The sequence below is a fragment of the Danio rerio genome, chromosome 18 (genome assembly GCF_049306965.1).
Source record: "Danio rerio strain Tuebingen ecotype United States chromosome 18, GRCz12tu, whole genome shotgun sequence".
Classification (NCBI taxonomy): domain Eukaryota; kingdom Metazoa; phylum Chordata; class Actinopteri; order Cypriniformes; family Danionidae; genus Danio; species Danio rerio.
Genome location: NC_133193.1, coordinates 46,844,144 through 46,867,486, shown reverse-complemented (window position 1 = coordinate 46,867,486; position 23,343 = coordinate 46,844,144). Strand labels below are relative to the sequence as shown.

General features: G+C 38.4%; 2 protein-coding genes across 5 annotated transcripts in view; one reads left to right on the top strand and one right to left on the bottom strand.

Moving 5' to 3' along the window:
* The window catches only part of bcl9l (bcl9 like), a 96,890-nt gene extending 85,203 nt beyond the window's left edge, over positions 1-11,687 (top strand). For 2 of the 4 annotated variants that reach the window (XM_005159239.6, XM_005159238.6), the window contains exons 5-9: positions 5,902-6,076; positions 6,369-6,453; positions 6,795-9,207; positions 9,308-9,565; positions 9,740-11,687. In XM_005159239.6, the coding sequence (XP_005159296.2) occupies positions 5,902-6,076; positions 6,369-6,453; positions 6,795-9,207; positions 9,308-9,565; positions 9,740-10,965 (4,157 nt within the window). In that variant the 3' untranslated portion in view covers positions 10,966-11,687. 4 annotated transcript variants of the gene reach the window in all.
* A 1,434-nt stretch (positions 11,688-13,121) lies between these two features.
* On the bottom strand, positions 13,122-16,334 carry cxcr5 (chemokine (C-X-C motif) receptor 5). The gene is given in 2 exon segments (XM_073929600.1): positions 13,122-14,243; positions 16,255-16,334. Coding segments are annotated over 2 exon segments (1,113 nt in total). The 5' UTR covers positions 16,288-16,334; the 3' UTR covers positions 13,122-13,163.
* Positions 16,335-23,343: the final 7,009 nt, after the last annotated feature.

Sequence of the window (23,343 nt, the reverse complement as noted above, 5' to 3'; positions counted from 1 at the left end):
TGTGAAACAACATTGCCTTTGATGCATTGTTTTTGATTAATTTTCATTTTTTTCCTCTCAAATTTAATGTCGGTGGCTGTTTTTGTCCCATTGACTTCCATTATAACCACATTTTTTTAATTACAAAACCATGACACCATATAATCATGCATTCTTGATTGTTGGTGGTTTCATGTACTGTAAAGGTTCTGTCAAGCTCTGACAAAGTCCCATACATCAACAGTCTTTTCTGATCCTTCCTTTACCGAACGGCCGACGAATCTCCCCGTCATAAGTAGATTGCTGAAGCACTCGTCAGCAAAATGACGGGAACACAGCACAAGGCTGGGGCTATAATGCTGAGCTATTTTTGCAAAAATAAACCTCAACCACTGACTCTTCACAGCCTCATCTTTGGGTATAGAAAATAACACTTACTTTCCCTTCCACACTTCAGAGCACAGCGACTTTGCGATTCAACCGGGATCTGCTACAGTGTTTGTCTTCCTCTTTTTCTTTCTACAGTGCTTGTGGGCAGGGCCGGGGGTTTAAACTTTCCCAGGCCTGTGTGCACAACAAATGGGCCGGGGCTTGAGTTCCATATCGACGTCACGTCGACACGGCTAAAGACTCGTTACAGTGCCGATTCATTCAAACCACTCTGACTCGACTCTTTTACAGATGAATCAATAGTTTTAAATAGGGCGCACTTTCAGATTTAAGCCTGGGAATTTGACTTCATTTAGAGCTGTGTTAACAGTGGTGTAGCGCAAAATGCGGAGGCCCCCCTGCAGGGATCACTGACGGGGCCCCCAGAAGGAGGGGGGGTGGAGGGGAAGGCAGAGTGGAGCGACAACACGGGGAAGCCTTCACAAACTGAGGAGCGGGAAAGGGGGCGGGGTGGAGCGACAACGCCGGGATGCCTTCACAAACTGAGGAGCGGGAAAGGGGGCGGGGTGGAGTGACAACGCCGGGAAGCCTTCACAAACTGAGGAGCGATCACAAACCGAAAGCGGCGAGAGCGTCAAAGTAGCCAGAAGTCATTCATTTTTAGTGAGAACCGGCGGCGAGGAACAGCGCGGCGCGTCTTCTCCTGTGTGGGCGTCGAGGAGAGTTGAAATCAAGTCAACTTTATGGTATGTGCTATGACGCGGTTCGGCGGCAGGCAATCAGAATGAAGTAGTCCACCGCTTGAGAGGAGTTCAGAGAACACAGACCTGTGAACTTTGGTTCCGACCACAGTTGTTCCCAAGAGTTTAATTATTGCGGTTGCCGGATTTTCAATTATTGAAAATAGCGACGACGTGGGGCCCCCTAATCACGCGGGGCCCCCCCGTGGTGCGTGCCCTGCGGGCCCGTCCGCTACGCCACTGTGTGTTACACACTGCATGAAAGGTCATTTTCAAAAACCCATAATAGGGGCTCTTTAAATCATTCTAAACAAGTCTTAATTTGTCTCTGTCCATGTACAGTAAAGCTACCCAATCAGGCTAACACCCATCCAATCGCTAGCATTCCATCTCAATTCCTAACCCAATAGAAGTATATTAATGACACTTCTTTACAAAAACATGTGTTTAATGGTTATTTAAATGTTTTAACAGGGCCATTAGAATTTTTTTTTTCGCGTTTAGCCTTTTGTAAGTCAGAATTTCATTCATAATGGTCTTAAAAGGGTGTTAAAAGTCTTAAATCTGATTTTTTAAGAACCCTGAAATTAACATTGGTTAATGAAAATTAGTTGTTCATTGTTAGATCATGTTAACTCGCAGTGCATTGACTCATGTTATCTAGCATGAATGTGGATGTCAATAATGCATTAGTAAATGTTGAACTATGATTATTAAATGCTGTACAAGTATTGTTCGTTATTACGTTATTCACGTTAGTAAATACATTAACTAGTAATGAAACCTTATTGCAAGGTGTGACCGTAGAATGAAAGCACAGGAATGTGAAAGGGAGCATAATGAATAAATATAGAAAGTTAGAATATAATTAAAAGGCTAAAAGCATTCATAATAAATCACACACAGGGAAAAAAAAGTGTATTTGCACACCGTTAAAATGTTGGCCATCCATCAGGTGTCATTCGTCTTCCTCTGCAAACCACACAGGCCACTTCATCAAAGCCTTGTATTCTCTGTGTTTGTGTCTGCGAGGTGGTGCTGCATCTGACAGTTGGTGACCACAAATCCTGTGTGTGTTTGTTTGCACCTTATGCTACTTGCTATTCTGAACTAGGGAATCATTGAGAAAGAAGCATTCAGTGACTTGTTTTCACTGCAAAAAAACAAACAAAAAAAGCCAATTCTGATGTTTTTGCCATTAAAAGAGCTGTTGTTACTGACATGGCATAAAATAAAAATAAACATATGATACGATATGATGTGCTGTGAGCAATGCCAGTGTTATGGAGGTGACGTTTGCAGTAAAAACTCACATATAAAGTACTCTCTCCGGCCACTTTATTAGGTACACCCTACTAGTATTGGGTTGGACCCCCTTTTGCCTTATCCATTTGTGGCATAGCTTAAATGAGGTACTGGAAAAATTCCACAGAGATTTTGGTCTATATTGACATGATAGCATCATGTGGTTGCTGCAGATCCATGATGCAAATCTCCGGTTCCACCACATCCCAAAGATGCTTTATTGGATTGAGTCAGGTGGCTGTGGAGGCCATTTGAGTACAGTGAACTCATTGTCATGTTCTGAGATGATTCACGCTTTATGGCATGGTGCGTTATCCTGCTGGAAGTAGCCATCAGAAGATGGTACACTGTGTGGTCATAAAGGGATGGACATGGTCAGCAACAATACTCTGTGTGCTGTGGCATTGACACGATGCTCAATTGGTACTAATGGTCCCAAAGTGTGCCACACCATTACAACTCCCCCACCAATCTGAACTGTTGATATAAGGCAGCTCAAACCAGTCTTGCCATTCTTATCTGAGCTCTGACAACAACAAGGCATTTCCACCCACAAATGGACCATTCTCTGTAAACCCTAGAGATGGTTGTGCATGAAAATCCCAGTAGATTAGCAATTTCTGAAATATTCAGACCAGCCCGTCTGGCACCAACATCCATGCCACGTTTAAAGTCACTAAAATCACCTTTCTTCCCCATTCTGATGATTGATTTGAATTGCAGCAGGTCGTCTTGATCATGTCACGCCTAAATGCATTGAGTTGCTGCCATGTGATTGGCTGATTAGAAATTTGTGTAACAAGCAGTTGGACAGGTGTACCTAATAAAGTGGCCGGTGAGTTTATAATCCAACACACTAAAAACTTGTAAACGGTATCTATATTGGAATCGGTCTTGAGGAGGACTTGTTATTGATAATCACATCATGCATCCATACTTTCTTTTCTCTCCTATTGCTATAATTGCAAACCGCTTATGTCTAACAACTTGCTTACATGTCATTTGATGGATGTTTGAAGCTAAATTTTAAATCAAGCCAAGTAATCAATAATAAATAAATTAAGTAAATAACATTTTGATTTTATGGTAAAATATGCCTTTAGACATTGCATATTCATAATACTACTCAAACAATTACTTTTGCTTGTTTAAACTTATTTAAAATGAGTTGAAACAACACAATTCTTAAGTTTCTGATGGGGACAACTTAAGTGTGTTATGTTCAATCTAAATAAACTTGTAAAAACGTTTAACTTAATCAATCTGTATTGGGACAACATGAAGAAAGTGTGGAACATATTTTTTACAGTGTAAAAAAACTGTCATATCAAAATATTATTAAAACTGCTCTATTATTTATTTCTGAGACATTTATTAGCTTAAAAAAGTATAACTTAAATAATGTAATGTTAGCATTTCACTGTGAACTGCCCATTTATTGTGTAACCCGCACAATGTTGAGCTTTCAGATCTATTGTTCTCTTTTGTGACAAGCTCTGCCTTTTTAAACAGTGCACGGACATGTGACTGAAGGTGTGTAGTGAAACACTATAACTACAAGTGCAACACGACACCCTCTGCAGGCTTTGGATTGCCCTTTAAGGAAAATGTCCAGATCCATAATCTTGAAACCTGTAAATCCAAATTTTAGACTTTAGGGTAAATGTAGGTATTATCTTTAGTGCTGTGACTGCTAATATGCATTCATTTTGTTTGAAATTCATGTGAGGTTTATTGTTGGTTTATTTTGTTAATCTTGAGCGTGTCATATTAGCCCACATAAATTGATGACGTAAATGCTTTCAGATATTCATAATGGAACTGACACTCTGGGAAGTTTTCTGTGGGATTTTAGCTCCTCCTTGTGGTTTTGCAGAAGATTTCCCCCTCTTTTTTGTTTAGAAATGGACATGTAGGTTTTTGGATTTATAGTTTTATTTTTAAAATAATTGTTCATTTCAAATTTATTATTAATGCTAAGAGTGAGGAAATTTATGTTATATACTGTAAAATCCAACAGTCAACCTTATCAAATGAAATGAGTGTAGTTAACTCAAAGTTGACTGAAAGTTAATTCTACTAATTTGAAGAGTTTTGAACTCAGTGTTGAAGGTAACTTGTTAATTAAATACATAACATTACTTCAACTTAAATGGAGAAGGTTCACAGTCCTCATGTGGATTAGTTTTTTTAACTCAAATGGTTTGTTGCAATCAGTTTCCTCAAATGGTTTGAGTTGCCTTAACTTATTAAGTTTTACAGTACTCAGTTGGTTTGAGTTCTCTTCATTTACTGTGTTTTAATGTGCTCAAATTGCTTAGTTAACTTAAATTGATTAAGTTCACAGCACTCATTAAGATTAGTTTTCTTATCTTAAATGGTTTGTTGCAACCGGTTTCCTCAAATGGTTTGAGTTACCTAAACTTTTTGGGTGTTACAGTGTATATATGGTAATTAGTCAGTACTGTAGTACTACATTTTACCATTCAGTATCATTAATTACTTGAACCTGTTCATGGTATCATTATAAAGTTCAAATCTATTCGTGGAAGTACGGATTTATTTATTAATACCTGCTTAACGGATACAATATTTAGAAGTCTGGTATAATAAACCAGTGATTCTCCAGGCTGGCATATTGTGTAACAATTGTTAATCCATCATTTAATTTTACCAGCCAAAGACATGCTTTTTTTAGCTGTAAAACTAGTGCTACAAGCTTCCAAATTTCCCACTGTAACACAAAATAGTGTTACAGGTTTGGATATTGATTTATTACGCTGTAAAACCCAAAAAGCTAAGGTAACTCAAACCATTTGAAGAAACCAATTGCAACAAGCCATTTAAGTTCAACAACTAATCCAAATGAGTATTGTGAACCTTCTCGATTTAAGTTGAAGTAATGAGGTATTTAATTAACTCATTCTAATTAACAATGTCAATTTGAGCTCAGTAAAACCTAATAAATTAAGAGAACTCAAACCAACTGAGTACTCTAAAAACATAATAAGTTAAGGCAACTCAAACCATTTAAAGAAACCGATTGCAACAAATCATTTGAATTTAAAAAAAGTAACCTAATCTATATGAGTAATGTGAACTTACTCCATGTAAGTTGAAGTAATGAGGTCTTTAATTAACGCATTACCTTCATTACTAAGTTCAAAACTCGTTTCAAATGAGTAGAATAAATTTTCAGTCAATTTTGAGTTAACTACACTCATTTCATTTGATAAAGTTGACTGTTGGATTTTACAGTGTATCTATTAATAATGTATGATTTACTCATTTAAATATATTATTGCATATTACTCTTTCTTAAAATTGATTGCATGCTTGCTGTATAACTGAAATAAAAATAGCTTTTAATGATAACTTGAACACTGATAGAATACCAAAACACTGATATACAGGTTTAGGTGACCTATATGTAAAGCCTGAATATTCTTTTACTTATTAACTTGGTCTCATTCTCTTTATTTTGCAGGTGAGCATGTAATGTGTCCTAGTCAGGGCCACTCTGGTTCATCCACCACCGGCCATGTCAGTGATCCGGGAGGTCCAGGATTAGGTTCTGGCCACGGACCTGGTATTCGCACAGATTTGCATTCTCGGCCCCCTCAGCAAGTAGTGTATGTCTTCACCACCAGCCTAGCTAATAGGTCAGTATGGTTTCTCTATTCTGTTCAAATAGGATTTGCAGCTTAATATCCTGTTTTTAAATGTACAGATAGGATATTTACTAGATATTGTCATGTCTAAGCCGGAAATGTTTGCGAAAACCACAACAAAGGAGTTGACTAATATGCTGCATTAACTTAGCTGCTAGTTTTCCACCACACACGTTTAGCAGTGTGCTTTTATCAACCATTGTCATCTAACTGAAAACTAAGATTTTGTTTTTAATAATCATATTGTAAATTTGATTCATCAATCTATTTTTATTTTCTACAGTGCTGCAGAGGCAGTGATGCATGGCCACACAGACTCCATCCTCTTGTATCACCAGCAGAATGTCCCTCGTACCAAGCTGGACCAGGTCTGTCTATATATAGGAGCACATAGTGTACATAAATGCCTGCATATATTTGTCATACTTTATTATGAAATGTTTAGGCTGGAGGGATTTGTTTATGTCTGTAGCATAGATGCTGTTATATGACAAAGCATCCACACTTGCAGGTGCTGCATGGCGTGAGGCAGTGCATTTGTTTAAATGGCTATTTAAATCACAATGCTCATCTTTGTTCCTGTTTCTGTGTTGATGAGAAACAGTAAAGTTGAAGTCTTTTCTGATGTATTGAACTAAGAGTAATAATGGCTTAACATCGCACTCACTTCTTGCTTTCTCTCTTATCTTCTTTTTTGTTTCTGTTTAAGCAGTCTACTGGAGTTGGAAAAGTCTCCAATCTAGCTGAGCACATCAGCTCTAGTCACAGTCCTCCGATTGGCACACCTAAATCTCAAAGTGGTACTCCCAGGCCAGCTTCTGTTGGTGGAGTTGGACACCTTCCTGGTACCAGTACTCCTTCTTCCACTGGCCATCCAGACAGTGAACCAGCTCAAACCCACAGAGGAGGAGGAACATCCAGCAACAACGGCCGCTCTGCAGTTCATACACTGGGCCCAGGAAATTCAGGCCCACAGTCAGTAGGGGTTTCTGGAACAGAAGGAGTGGATAGGCCTGGTACAATTCCTCACCATAGTGCTGGTTTGTCTCCTTCCACAAGTCCCTCTGTATTATCTGCACTTCGTCAAAGTGAACTAGGTCAACGCGTAGGACCAGGAAACACAGATGGGCTCTCTAAGGAGCAGCTGGAACATCGTGAACGCTCTCTACAGACTCTTCGAGACATTGAGAGGTTACTTCTCCGTAGTGGAACTGGTGTTGCCCAAGAGGATCCAAGAGGTCCTAATGGCAATCCAAATGGCACTAATGTTAACAACAATAATAGTAATGATGGAGGTAGGGGTTTGGAAGATGGTGAAATTGGTGGAGGGATTCCTGGCAATTGCCATATCAACAATTCTGGTATGCCTGGTATGCCCCCTGTCGGTGGAATGAAAAAGTACGAAGAGCCATTACAGTCCATTATTTCACAGACACAGAACCTTGGTGGGCCTGGACTGGATGACTCTCTGATGGGTCCCCATCATGGTATGCCACCACATTCCCACCACCTCTCCTCACCCTCAGGATTAGACATGGGGCCCCTTCTTGGACCTGAAGGCGTAACACCAGAGCAGCTAGCATGGAGGAAGCTACAAGAAGAATACTACCAGGAGAAAAGGCGACAACATGATATGAACCCCCACCAGCATCCTCAGCATTTCCGCATGATGCCAGAGATGGGCATGCCTGGGGGACCTCCAATGCTGATGAGGGGTCCTCCACCACCATATCATAGTAAACCTGGTGATCAGCAGTGGGGGCCTGGTCCAATGGTAGGGGGAGGAATGGGAGGGAATGCACGAATGATGGACATGAATCAGGAGGGTCCTCGCGGGCCAAGATTTCTTGGACAGATGAGAGGTCCTTCAGGGGGTGGGGGTTATCCAGAAAGCCCAGGTGGTGTATTAGGTGTAGAAGGGTTGGGGCCTCAAAGACCTCCAAGACCAGGCATGGGCTGGTTAGAGGAAATTCCTCCAAACATGGGTGGTGGAGGTCCATTTCACGGGTGCTATCCTCCAGGGGGACCTGGGGGGCCTCCCCAACACTTCCAGGGTGATTTAGATCGCCCTATGACGCGGGAAGAAATATACCGCAGAATTCATAGATTAGACTTGCAGCAAATGTCTAGACAGCAACAGCAGGCAGGACTTGGAGGCCCTAGAATGATGGATAATCCTGGGGGACCAGGCTTCCCTAATCCTGGCATGGCTGGAGGCCCACCCTCCCGTGGTGATCCAATGGACTTTCCTGTTTCTCGGACTATAATGGGTTCTCCAATTGGTGGAGTGGGTGGAGATGGGGGCCCCACAATGAGAGACATAGTTGATTCTCCTTTAGGGGGTAACCTCAATATGAATATGGGAATGAATATAAATCAACAGCAACAGTTGCTGGCTCAGAAGTTGAGGGGAGGTCCTGGTGTTCTTGGGGAGATGTTAAATGCTGAAGACATCTCCCGCATTAGGGCTTCACAGAATGGCCGGGGTGGTGCTAACAAAGCAATGATCCCTGGCCCAGAGGGACCTCTTCAGTTCCCCAATCAGAGCTCCTTTCCCGGCGGTCAGGTTGATGGCCCATATTTACAGCAGCCAGGCCCTGATATGTATGGACCAGACCAGCCAGGTCCTCCCCATCTGAGCAGCACTTCGAGACTTAGTCACATTCCCATGAACACTGGATCAAGGGTTACAGACCTTGGGGCTCGACACCCTCCTGACCTGCCTATTAGTGTAAATCCAATGGGTTCTCCAGCTATTCCACCATCTCACCAGCTAAAATCCCCCTCTCTTAGTCAGGAGCCATCACCTCTCATGCCCTCACCCTCTGCAGCAGGCCTGAAATCACCCAGCCAGTTACCACAGAGTGGTCCAACTCACCCTCCCCTACCAGCAGCCTCTGGGGCTGGAACACCCTCTTCCACCTCAATCAAGTCCCCCCAGGTAATGGGACCTTCGCTTGGTCTTCGCTCACCATCTGGCTCCCCTGGACATCTTAAATCTCCTTCCATGCCTGTCGCTTCACCTGGCTGGACTGCCTCACCCAAGACTGCTATGCCAAGCCCTGGAGGGCCTCCTAGTGTCAAGGTCACAGGCAACGGAGGCAGCAGCTCCACTGATACAGGTAAAAGGTTTACTGAAATGTAAAAAAAAAAAAACTTTTAAGATTTTGTGCACCATTATTCTTTTACATATTTACATGTCACCATTTTTGTTTACATTAGGTATGTCCTTGCCACCTAGGAGTTCCAACTCAACACCAATCAGTCAGCCTTCCAACTCTATCAATCCTAGCATGCCTTTCACATCATCACCAGATGCACCTCCCTCCCAAAATCCTCTGTCCCTTATAATGTCTCAGATGTCAAAATATGCCATGCCTAGTTCCACTCCACTATACCATGACGCAATCAAGACAATCGCCACATCAGATGATGAGATGCTACCTGATAGACCCCTTCAACCTGGAACCAACATGTCAGGTACAGACCTTTTTAACAGAATAAATAAAGATCCTTTGTCTTTCAGATCATCATTTTATGACCAATTCTGTAATTGTACTTGTAAAATTGCCTACTTGTATAGACAGTTGATTAAACATGATTAATTAAAATCAAAAGTGAATTTAAAAATATCTCATTTAACCTCTTTTACAGTTGGCGGCATGGGAAACCACCAGTCTGCACAGATGCTCCTTTCCTCACAGGGTGCAATGGGACCTCACAGTGGTCCACAAAGTCCGATGGGAATGGTACTTCAAGGAGGCCCGCCGTTATCACATGATCATCCTGGACCTATGCTCCCGTCCCCTAACCCTATGGGCATACCAGGAATGCCCTCAGAAATAATGGGTGGTGGAGGGGGACCTCCAGATGGAATAGGACCCTGTAATGTTTCTCCAATGCATACCCAAAACCAAATGGGAGGATTCCCTCGCATTCAGGGACCTCTACACTCCCCTATTGGTGGTATGGGGCAACAGTACCCCCCACGTCCTGATGATGTGTTACCACCCCAACAGATGCATCTTTTAAGCAAAGGCATGTCTCACCAGCGGCCACCTCATCAACCAGACTCTTTTCCGCCAATGCCCATGGGTGATGGTCCAGACCTGAGTGAGGTCATTAGGCCCACACATACAGGCATTCCTGAGTTTGATCTTTCCCGTATCATTCCTGCGGACAAGCCGAGCAGCACCCTGCAGTACTTCCCTAAGAGTGAAACCATGTCCCAGCCACAGCAGAATCCTCACCAGGGCCAACCTCCTCCACAGGTTTCTTCCGCTCAACTTCTCAAACAACTCTCCTCGTCTGGACCTCCCCACAGCAACATCCCCTCCTCCAACCCTCATATTGCTAACCTACAGAACATGATGGCTGAGCAACAGCTGCCCCTACACCCCTCACACTGCGGGATGCGTCCAGGTATGGGCATGCCTCAGATCGGCTCAAGGGGCATGGGATCAGGAGGTGGGATGGGGCCCATGTGCCACCCAGGGCACATGATGGGTAGGACAGGCATGTCTCCACAACAGCAGCTCCAGCAACAACACCACCATCAGCAGCAACAAGCCATGATGGCCAATAACCTCTTACAACACCCGTCCCACCCTCCCCGTGGCATGCTGTCCCCACAGCAGCATCCTCATAATCTTATCGCTCAGCAGAATCTAATGATGATGCAGGCTAAGCAGAGAGGCATGGCTCTCCCTGGGGAGCACTTTGGCCAGCAGGGTGCCCTCATGTCCCCTCAGGGGCCTATGATGGGGCCTCCACATTCACAGACTGGCATGATGGGTCCCCAGAGTCTTAGACAACGGAGCATGTCTTTGGACAGCCCATTGGGCTACGGGCCTGGTAGTATGGCCAACATGCCCTTTTAATCCGGTTTCTCTAAAAAGACTGTAAAAACCTTGTTTCTTATTGGCTTTTTCTCATTTTGGACATGTTTTTAATGCCATTGACTAACTGTGTCGATCAAATGCTAAAGAAAATATTGGTTTTAGTAATAATCTCTATGCTGAATTTAACTTTGGGAGATGCTGAAATTATTGAGGGTTAACATTACCGTTAAGTAACAAAATCTGAAGCCATTTTTTGAAATATTTGTAAAATATGTACATTTCAGATCATTGTGTTTGATTGCAAAGGTGAAAGGCATCTGGGTTTCTATGTTCTAATTACATTCTGGCTACCAAACTGTTGTGGAAGGTAATATATAAATATCTAAATATAATATATATGTATATATATCTGCATACATACATATATATATATACATAGTTGCTGTAAATAAGATGCAATTTGTGTTTGTTTGCAACTGTTCTGTATACTGTGTTTTATTAGAAATCTAATAACAAATACGAATGGTGTTGGCTTTGTTTTGATGTGTGTGAGGAGACATTTTCAGCGACAGTCACGCTACAAAAGAGAAGAATCAGGACATCAAGAATCATTTTGACTTTTTTTATTTTTCAAAAAGAATCACGTGTCATTTGCATTAAATTTATTATAAGAATTTCAAAAAACAATCCAAAGCAGTAATGCAGATCAGGAATGAATGTTAAACTGATTGTCCAAATGTATATGGTTTCACACACTTGCATTATTTGCAGTTGTCCAGTTCTTGGCTCAGTATGCAGATATTTTCAAAAAGCTGGTATGAAAGTATGAAAGTACAGTTGAAACCAGAAGTTTACCTGCACTATATAAAAAGGCACATAACCATTTTAAAAAAAAGTCAGATGTTAATGTGACTAAACGTTTTCTCTTTTAGGGAAGTTAGGATTATCACATTTGTTTCTGTTATGCTTAATAGCAGAATAATGAGATATTTTTTTTATATTTAACTTTTCTTGAAAGTCAAGTTTGGATAAAATAGGATTATTATGTCTCTGAAAAGCTCAGATGATGGTGTCAAGGTTTTGGAAGTTTCTGATTGGCTAATTGACGACATTTGAGTTAATTGGAGGCACAACTGTAGAATAGTATTTAAGCTTCAAACACACTGCTTCCTTGTGTGACAACATGGGAAAATCAGCAAGCTAGCATCAAAAAAAAAACAACAACAAAAAAAAACATAACAATTTGCTAAATTACACTGTGGGAATAATAAGAATAATTTTTTGGAGACATGTCTTGTGGTCTGATGGAACTCAGATTGAACTGTTTGGCCATAATGACCAGTGTTACATTTGGAGGACAAAGGCCAAAGCTTACAAGCCTAGGAACACCATCCCAACTGTGAAGTCTATGGCGGCAGCATCATGTTGTGTTTTGATGCAGGAGGGACGGGTCCACTTTACAGCATAGATGGCATCATGAATAAAGAACGTTATGTAGCAATACTGAAGCCACATCTCAAGACAAGAAATTAAAACTTGGCCACAAAGGGGTCTTTTAAATAGACCATGACCCTAAGCATACTGCCAAAATAGTTAAAATGTGCTTTAAGGACAACAGAGTGAATGGTTTGGCCATCACAAAGCCCTGATCACAATCCTATAGAAAATTAGTGGGCAGATTTTAAAAAAGCTTGTGCGAGCAGGACCGACTACAAATCTGACGCAGTTACACCAATTCTGTCAGGAGGAATGGGCCAAAATTCCTTTAAACTATTGTGAGAAGCTTGTGGAAGGATACCCTAAACATTTGACCAAAGTTATACAGTTTAAAAGCAAAGCTAAAAAAAAATAGTAAGGAAATGTGTGTAAACTTTTGACTGTCTGGAAATTAATAAAAAATTCTCAAAAAAATAAATTCTGTCATTATTCTGGCATTCAGCAAATGTAAATCATTTAGGTCAGGGGTGTCCAAACTCAGTCCTGGAGGGCCGGTGTAAGAGCTTGATTAGCTAGCCTAAGTGTTTCTGTTTCAGGTTGGAACTAAACTTTGCAGGACACCTGCCCTTCGGGACCGAGTCTGGACATCCCTGATTTAGGTAATCCTAAAGGACCTAAAATAGTAAACGTTTAGTATGATTTACCATCAGACATGTTTTTAAAGGGTTATGTTCCTTTTTTTTAGAGTGTATGTAAACTTCTGGTTTCTACTGTATATGTACAGAAACATTCATCTGCTGTTAGATGTATTGGCTACTCGTTGTTGTAGTAACCGCATCTGTGACAGACACCCTGTTCAGATTATTAATGCGCACATCTGAAAAGCAAACACGCAGACACTTTGTTTTGGCAAGCAGCTGCAGCAGGTCTCTTCGGAAACGGACCCCTATGAAAGCATATAGGATTGGATTCAGACAACAATGGGAAAAGCCGATACTCTCGGTCACTATAACTGCCCGATCCAATGTGTCCTGCGCAGGGCAGCTCAGCTTAGGCATAGCCTCCAGGTCCACAAGGGTATTCATCAGAATGGTGAGGTTATATGGTAGCCAGCACAGACAGAAAACCACTGTAAACAATAGGGCCAGCCGAATTGCTCCCTGTTTCTCCAGGCTTCTATGGCTTTGGCGAAGAGTGATGACTACAAAGGTGTAGCAGTAGCCCATGATCACCAGAGGCAGGAAGAAGCACAGGTGTGTGATGAAGTGGCTGGTCAGCTTCCAGTTACTTCCATGGATGCCATGGCTGTTGTAATAACAAGAGAGCCTAGTTGAGTTGTTGTCTTTCTCCACAGACAGGAAGACCAAGTTGGGAATGGTCACAAGTAGGCAGAGGAGCCAGAGCAGTCCACAGGTAAGGTGGACAGTCCTGGGCCGGCGGGTTTGGAGACTTGGGATGGCGTGCACGATGGCAAGGTAGCGATCGAAGCTGATGCACGCCAAAAGCAGACAGCCACACACCAGATTTAAACGATTAGCAAGACCCACTAGCTTGCACAGGAAGTTTCCAAAAAGCCATCCGGCTATGCTTTGGGTGACTGCGAATGGGAAAGTGAAGAGGAGGAGCAGGTCAGCCACTGCCAGATGTAGCAGGTAGATCTCAGTAATGCGGAGGTTGTGGCGCCGCTTTAACAGGACTATCAAAAGCAGACCATTCCCTGTTAGGCCGATGAGAAAAACAACACCAAATATAAGCGGTTAGAACACGGTGTGAAACAGAAGCAGTGGGTCCTTTTTTTCTTCACAGATGTATTGTATTCCATCAGAAGGTCCTTCTGTCGTATTTTCATCATAGTAGGGGTAGTTTGAGAAGTCCACACCCTGAAAATACACAATTGAGTTCTGTCAACTGTAGACATTTGAATATTTGCATCATGTTTCTTCCAGTACACACGGTAAAAAATATTGGTTAATTAGCAGTTTCCGTACTTTGTAATTCACAAGTCTTCCGTTTATTTACGGTCATAAATCTTAATCTCTGCTCTGTCGGCTTTTGATGTTGAAAATTCAACTTTAGAGTTGAACAAAGTGACTTTTATTGACATTTTAGTCATTTGAAATAATGTATGATAAATAATATAGAGAGAGAAATAATCGGTAAAAATGTACCATAATATACGACACCAACCCAGACAATATATATCACTTTAAACTATTAAACGTGTTAATACCTGTCACTTTTTGAACTTTTCAAGGTTAAAAATTGTCAAAAGAAAGATCCAGGTTCCATAATGGAATTCACAAGCATAAATAAATGAGGAAAAACAATAACATGAATCACTAAATATGGAAAACTGCTTATTTATGGGTGTTTTTTACATTGTAGATCAATCTGACAAGTGACTATGAAGAGTTTGGATGCGAAACCTTTAAGTGCCATCTAGAATTTTCTATATTCTCTGGGTTTGAGCATTTTTCTCTGCCTCTTATGTTCAGTTATGTTGTGTTAAAATCGATGAAAATAACCTGTAAAATCCCCCCCACCCCCACCCCACCCCCCCAATTATTAGCCGACTGTTTGTTTTTCCCCCGTTTCTGTTTAACGGAGAAATTTTTTCAACACATTTCTAAACATAATAGTTTTAATAACTCATTTCTTATAACTGATTTATTTTTTCTTTGCCATGATGACAGTAAATAATATTTGACTAGATATTTTTCAAGATACTTCTGTACAGCTTAAAGTGACATTTAAAGACTTAACTAGGGTAATTAGTTAACTAGGCAGGTTAGGGTGATTAGGCAAGTTAATGTATAATGATGGTTTGTTCAGTAGACTTTGGAAAAAAATATATAGCTTAAAGGGGCTAATAATTTTGACCTTAAAATGTTAATATGTTATATATATATAATTGCTATATTTTATTCTAGCTGAAATAAAACAAATAAGACTTTCTCCAGAAGAAAAAATATTGTAGGATTTACTGTGAAAATTTCCTTGCTCTGTTAAACATCATTTTGGGGAAAAAATCTCTATATAGTGCATAATAAAATCATCTTGCTTGTTCATTTGCAATTTAAAAAAAAAAAGTTTGTCCACCTGTAGTGTTCACAGGAAGTTATTTAAAGGAAGTCTCACTTCCTGTTTTTTTTTGTGTGTGTGTGTGTGTGTTACATGAAAATTATCATTATTAATAATTAGTATAGTAGTAATAGTAGTATAACACATATTAAGACATAAAATGACTCACAGGTGACACTTCACAAGGTTTCATTTGTTAACAATACATATAAAACTGAACAATTTATATTTTACTGCAATTGTTCATCTTTATTAACGTAATTTTTTAATTAAAGTTTTTGTAAACTTTTGTTATATGTTAAACAATTTAATTGTTAAAAATAAAACATTATTGACCGTAGTTACCAAAGATAAAGATGTTTAATGTTGGCTGCAGTATTTTTGCAGAGATATCAATAATACTGATTAATTTTTTTAAATTGTTTATAACATTTGTGATATCAATATTTACAATTATTATTATTGTTGATATAACTGCAACATTAAACATGTTCAAACTTTTTTCATGGGATTCAGATTGATACTAAACTATAAAAAAAAAAAATCCTGGTTGCCTTAAATTTTTAAGCTGGATCAAATTAACCTCGTGAGTCCACTGAACTTATATTATGTTCAACTCACTTAAAGCTGCTTGCATAACTTATAAAATTAAGTCAGAACATGATTAACTTAGCTTAATAAGTTACAGTGAATTAAAAACATATGCTGTCATGACTAATTATTTATATAAATCTTTACAGTGTACAGAATATCCAGAATTTCAAATAAATAAAATCATTCAAAGTGAGTTGAGAGTTTGGAAATGCTCACCTCAAGAGTAATTTTCTCTGATAACTGATTCATATTTGTCCTGATGTGGATGGCAATGCATTTGTCACAGATGTGCACCTTAAACTCCAGCAGCGTCTCAATGCTGAAACCCCTCTGAACAACCGACCCATGAATTACTGCGCTCACAATGTCAAGACACACCTCTGAAGTTTACCTCCTCAAGGACTGGCATTTACCTTATTTGAATTCTGTATGAAAACAAAGAACCCACACATTTCCTTTACAGAGCAAACACATCCCTCACAATCCTGCAGTTTAATCAGATTTACAGTATTAAGACTTGGCATCATTTTCCTTTATTGAGTGAAAGTAACATATAGTGTCTTCACTTTTTGATGAAAGTAGCAGGGGTCCTTCCTTTTTCTTTTTAGCACTTGGTTAACCAACATTTGGCTTCTTACCTACTTTCTCAGCAAAATGGCCTACAGAAACCTATTCAGTTCTTTACCGAAGTAACCTACTTTTTGTCCTGGGAAGTAGCTTTGATGCACATAAATACAATCTGAAAACATTCATTAAGTTTTCAGATTGTATTTATGTGCATCAAAGCTACTTCCCAGGACAAAAAGTAGGTTTATTATTGATTTGTTTTTTTACTTTTAAGATATCATCACAGTCCAAAGCACTTTAGTCGCCCTATATTTGTATTTAATTAACGTTTACCACGCTGTACACAGCGACAAAAAGTCAAGATAACAAATGTATTTATGCTGCTTGAGCTTATTTTAATAAGTTTGTCAGGTTTCAACTACATTTGTAAAGTTGTTTAAAGTTTAACTTCATATTTTTAGTCACTTTGAGTGATGTAAATTGTGATTACTCATTCATTCATTTTCTTTTCGACTTAGTCACTTTATTAATCTGGGGTCGCCACAGTGGAATAACCCGCTTGAAAAACAGAGCTTGACTTTGCTTTTAGAACTCCACGGCATACCACTGGTTTCTACTCAAAATCAGCAGAACAGCCCTCCAATAGCGCCAACCTAAGGCACACCTGTGCAATAATCATGCTGTCCATCGCCTGTGAGGTGGATGGATTAACTCTGCTTGAAGAGTTGAAGAGCTCACTAAAACATGCATTCATTCATTTTCTTTTCGGCTTAGTCCCTTTATCAATCTGGGATCGCCACAGCGGAATGAACCGCCAACTTATCTAGCATATGTTTTACGCAGCAAATGCCCTTCCAGCTGCAACCCATCACCCGGTAACTCCCATACACACTCATTCACATACATACACTATGGACAATTTACCTCACCTAATTCGCCTGTACCACATGTTTTTTGAGCTTCCAGAGGAATCTCACGCGAACACGGAGAGAAAATGAAAACTCACACAGAAATTCCAACTGACCCAGCCTAGGCTCGAACCAGCGACCTTCTTGCTGTGAGGCGATTGTGCAACCCACTGTGCTGCCCGTTGAGATTACTATAAAAGTAAATTTAATTCAACTGACAAAATGGAGGCAATTGCTGTGCAAATGTTTGAATAACCATAAAAAGTTATTAGTTACCTAAAGTGTGTAAACCTATGGCCTTAAAAGAAACAAGTTTACTTAAGAATAAAGTACACTTTAAAAAAAAAATACTGGTTGCCTTAAATTTTTAAGCTGAATCAAATTAACCTTATGACCTCTATTTTAATGAACTAGGTGCAAAGTCTAAAGCGCATGGTGCAAAAGCATCAAGTCCACTTTTGCTATTTTAAGGACGGAAAAATATGGTTCGCGCCATGGCACATGGTCTAACAGGGTTGAGTTTATTCTCTTAATGAGTTATGGGTATGATTTGAATAGAATGGGCATTAAACCAATCAGTCTCATCTCCCATCCCCTTTAAGAGTCAGTTGCATGGCACCATGCACGCCATGGTGCATTTGTTATTTACATGGCGGACTTTGTAGGTGGATAAACTGAACGCTTCACTAGCGAGAAAACAGAGCATCTGCAGCGCGAGGATAAAGAACGAGCCTCCTCCATTCAGCCTCTTTACTTTCTCTTGACTTTTACTCCTTACTCTTTTAGTTAGAGTGTACGCACTCCACTGACATTGGCCTACATATTTGATTTTGTTTGTTAAGCGCGGATATTTGTTTCAAAACTATTTCTACATTTGGGTTCTTTTTCCAGCAAACTAATAAATTAACAACAATAATGCGGTGTGGTAAAAAAATGAGTTATATTCAAACACACGTCCTGTTCTTATGTCCCGTATGGCACAAAACCCGACAGGTGGACAAATCTAAACTTGTTTTCATTTAAACAAATATAAATAGGCATAAAATAAATAACATTGCTAAATAATTATAACAATATACAAATGCAAATAATAACCCCACCCCACCCCCTCCACGAGATGAAGAAGGCAAAAACATACAAATAAAAATCAACCAGCAGCCTTTAATTTTAATATTAAAATGTAATTAAATTAATAAATGACAAAAAAAATAACATTATATGGTTAATAGGCTGTTGCATTTTTGTGTTGTCAATATGCTCATGTTTATGCCTATAATTGTGTCTGCCTGGACTATTGCAACTCTCTACTAGCCGGGCTTCCAGCTAACTCTATCAAGCCTCTTTAGCTGCTTCAGAACGCAGCAGCACGAATGAACATAAAAGAGCACATGTCACTCCTCTACTCATCCGTTTGCACTGGCTGCCAGTTGCTGTTCGCATCAAATTCAAAGCTTTGATGTTTGCTTACAAAGCGACTTCTGGCTTTGCTCCCTCTTATCTGCTCTCACTTCTGCAGATTTAAGTGCCCTCTAGAAACTTGCGTTCTGTGAATGAACGTCGCCTAGTTCCATCCCAAAGAGGGAAGAAATCACTTTCCCGAACTCTCGTGTTCAATCTGCCCAGTTGGTGGAATGAACTCCCTAACAGCATCAGAACGGCAGTCACTCGCTGTCTTAAAGAAACGACTTAAAACTCAACTATTTAGTCTCCACTTCACTTCCTAATCTGCAATTCCCTCTCTGGCTCCACCGCTAACTGTATTACAAAAAAAAAAAAAAAAAACTAATGTTTTGCTTCTTACACTTCACACATCTGAAACTTGCCTACAGCACTTATTCATTGTTGCTCTTATAGTTGTGTAAGTTGCTTCCTTGTCCTCATTTGTTAGTCGCTTTGGATAAAAGCATCTGCTAAATGACTAAATGTAAATGTAAATATAACCACCTTGAAAAGTAGGGGTTGCGAGTCACTGAAATTGTTATTTTGAGGGTCTCAGACAAAAAAGTTTGAAAACCCCTGCTTTAAGACATAGATGTGACTCTTGAAATTTTCATGTTTACAAGTCAAAATTTGGATTAAGCATAAATATTAACATAAATGTTAAATCTAGGTTTGATAAATGTCAACAAGCAGACACACTTTCAGTATAAGTCATATCTGTCCGCTGGATGTACCTTAGAAATGTAAATATCAGGGAACCACCTACGAAACTCTTCCATTGTGGCAGCAAGTTTTCAAAGGCACGCACATTCTCATTTTTTCCACCTCTTTCTATCAGAAAATGTAAAACCTACTTGTGAAAATGCTTGAGTGTGTGAAGTTTGCTGGAGTGGTTCCATTTCACATGAAGACATTTCTTCAAGGGCTTATTATTGATGGCAGAAACTCTTCTCCTGCATATGCAATTCAATTCAGCACAGGAGGGAGTCTGTCGGCACTACTGAAGGCTCAAACGGAAGTATAAAGATTGCAAAACTGTTCATTCTCTGACCCAGACAGTGTAAAACTTAGCCAAATGAGTGTTTTTTAATACAAGAGAAGGATTCGAGATCACTGAGTTGTTAAAAAATATTCACTCATCTGAATCATTCTCACTTCCATGCCAACAAAAATGCAGAAGTGCTCAATGTTACTCTTACTTTGAATTTTAATAGACCATCCATCAGTTGTCTTAAAGTTTCTGAGCAAATCTTGATTCTAAATTCATTCCATTTCGGTGTCTGCTTCAAATTATAATAATAAAAACTGATTTTATACAAAGACAGCATAATAATGTAAGTAAAATGTCTGCTTTCATATTTCAAATTATTTTAGGAAATAAATCAAATAGGTTTATATATGTTTAAAGAAAACGATATATGTGACATATACAAAAAAGAATAAGTAAATTGATTAAAAACTTCTTACTAAATGGGTAAAACCCAGCGATTCAAAAGATGGGTATACAGGCCCATAGCCACGGGGGGTTCTGGTGGTTCGAAAGACCCACCCCCAACAGACAAAGATCCAGAATTTGTCCCATGAGCTCATTTGTCCTATTTTAACTGCTATGCCATCATAATTTGTGAAAATAGCTAATCGAAGAAAGCATTAAGACAGAAAAGAATCTGACGTAAGTGACGTCGTCTTTCACTACTGACCTGTTTTGTTGTTAAATAGAGAAAACATTTTACAAGTAACTTTTATTTTAAATTTTAAACCTTATTCTTTACAGAAAATAGGACCAAAAAAAGTGTAAAGCATAAAAGGTCATTTTAAGCATATTAATTTTAATACTAATTAGGCTATTGTAGTGAATTTTCAAATGTATTTTTTACAAGAAAGGCTAGAGCAATTGGCAAGCTCTACATTATTATTATTACTGTTATTATTATTATTATTATTATTATTATTATTATTACTATTATTTTTTATTATATAAGTAATGGTGGCACAGTAGGTAGTGCTGTCGCCTCACAGCAAGAAGGTCGCTGGGTTGCTGGTTCAAACCTCGGCTTGGTCAGTTGGCAATTCTGTATAGAGTTTGCATGTTCTCCCTGCGTTCGAGTGGGTTTCCTCCGGGTGCTCCGGCTTCCCCCAGAGTCCAAAAGCATGCGGTATAGGTGAATTGGGCAGGCTAAATTGTCCATAGTGTGTGTGTGAATGAGTGTGTGGATGTTTCCCAGAGATGTGAGATTCAACGTACTGGATAAGTTGGCGGTTCATTCTGCTGTGGCGATTAATAAAAGGGACTATGCTGAAAAGAAAATGAATGAATGATTGAATGAATGAATTATTCAAGTGGCCAAAGTCTGTCAGAGGAAAGTTGAATAATGTGATAGCTAGTTTGTAATTTGCTTAATAAATAACAAGAGGCTATAGCCGTAATAGGAATTTTTAAAATGTAGAACTTTAGCAGATTCCTTTTTTTCCTAATGATATATGATAAAAATAATAAGTATATATATATATATATATATATATATATATATATATATATATATATATATATATATATATATATATATATATATATATATATATATATGTGTGTGTGTGTGTGTGTGTGTGTGTGTGTGTGTGTGTTCCTTTATTCTAAATCTTTAGGAAATGTTTTTGTTACATCAAAATGTGTGCTTGTGATGACCCTCACAATCTAATCCAGAAATAAATATTGCTTAAAATGACACTAAAATGCAGAGTTTTATATATATATATATATATATATATATATATATATATATATATATATATATATATATATATATATATATATATATGTATATATATATATATATATATATATATATATATATATATATATATATATATATATATGTATATATATACATATATATATATACATATATATATACATATATATATATATATATATATATATATATATATATATATATATATATATATATATATATATATATATGTATATATATATATATGAGGTGCCGTGTAGGATTTAAATCAAACTTTGCTTATCAACACATACATAAAACACGTGTATATACACCTATAAATTACTCGCATATACACCCATACTACTGGATGTTCAAAACAACATAGATGAAACTTGTGTATATACATATAAACTTGACGCATGAATACACCCACATACCCACGCACATACATATAAACTCGATCCTCACATAAACACTCACATTAACACATGCATATACATATAAACTTGCTGCATGCAAACACACCTATACACACTCGCATATACATATATACTTGCTGCATGCAAACACACCTATACACACTTGCATATACATATATACTTGCTGCATGCAAACACACCTATACACACTTCCATATACATATAAACTTGATCTATGCATATACACCCATAAACTCTCACATAAGAATATAAACTTGATGTGTGCATAATCACCCAAATGACACTTGTGCAAACATACAAAATAAAATTCTCAAACATATATACAGTTAGTTGTGTATATACATATATGTAAGTGATTTCATATGTGTGTATGCATGAATTTTCACAGTAAAAGGAAGTTATTTCACTTTAAAAGGAAGTAGTTTAATTTCAACGTAAAAGTCCTTTGAGTGTAATGAACAAGATTATTTTTTGTCATGAATCAGGTTATTGCAAACTTTAAGAAACAGAAATAATGTGATTAATAGAAGAATTACATCTGTTGAATTATGAAAATAGATTATGCTAATTCTAAAAAAAATAAATAAAAAGATAATGCTAAGGAATGCTCCTGCAAAATTAAAGGTTTATTATGCAATTAAATTATTGGAAATGTTATTATGGTTTAATAAATATAAGGATGCTTAAGTAATCATTTTGAATAAAATATGTTTGTCTAATATTAGTTTTTAATGTTTGTTTTATTATTGGTGTCACTATTCGTCAAGGGTTATGATACACACTTATGTCCAGTAGGGGGCAGGAATGCACTTAAGTGGTTTTCCCCAATAAACAGGCTAATGCACCAAAATGCTGGATGCCAGCTGCTGTAAAAATATAAGTAGTAGTTATTAAACACAAAAGGAGTATCCAGATAATATATATGTAGCTTTTCCATGGGGGTTAACTTGACCAACATGATGAGCAGAGACTTTTAATCAGCAGGGTTTTTTTTTTTTTTGTATATGGTGAATAATTAACAATCAAAATGATACCAAAAATCTTGCAATTTTGACACCCACATTGTAAAAACATATAAAAAGCATAATAATTATAAAAATTTTAAAAAACAAAACAAGAAGACTATAGGCATTAACATTAACATTTGCAATAGAAAAGAGGAGTTCACTTTGAGTGTACATTTATATTTATAATTCTGGTTGCTTTTTGAACATC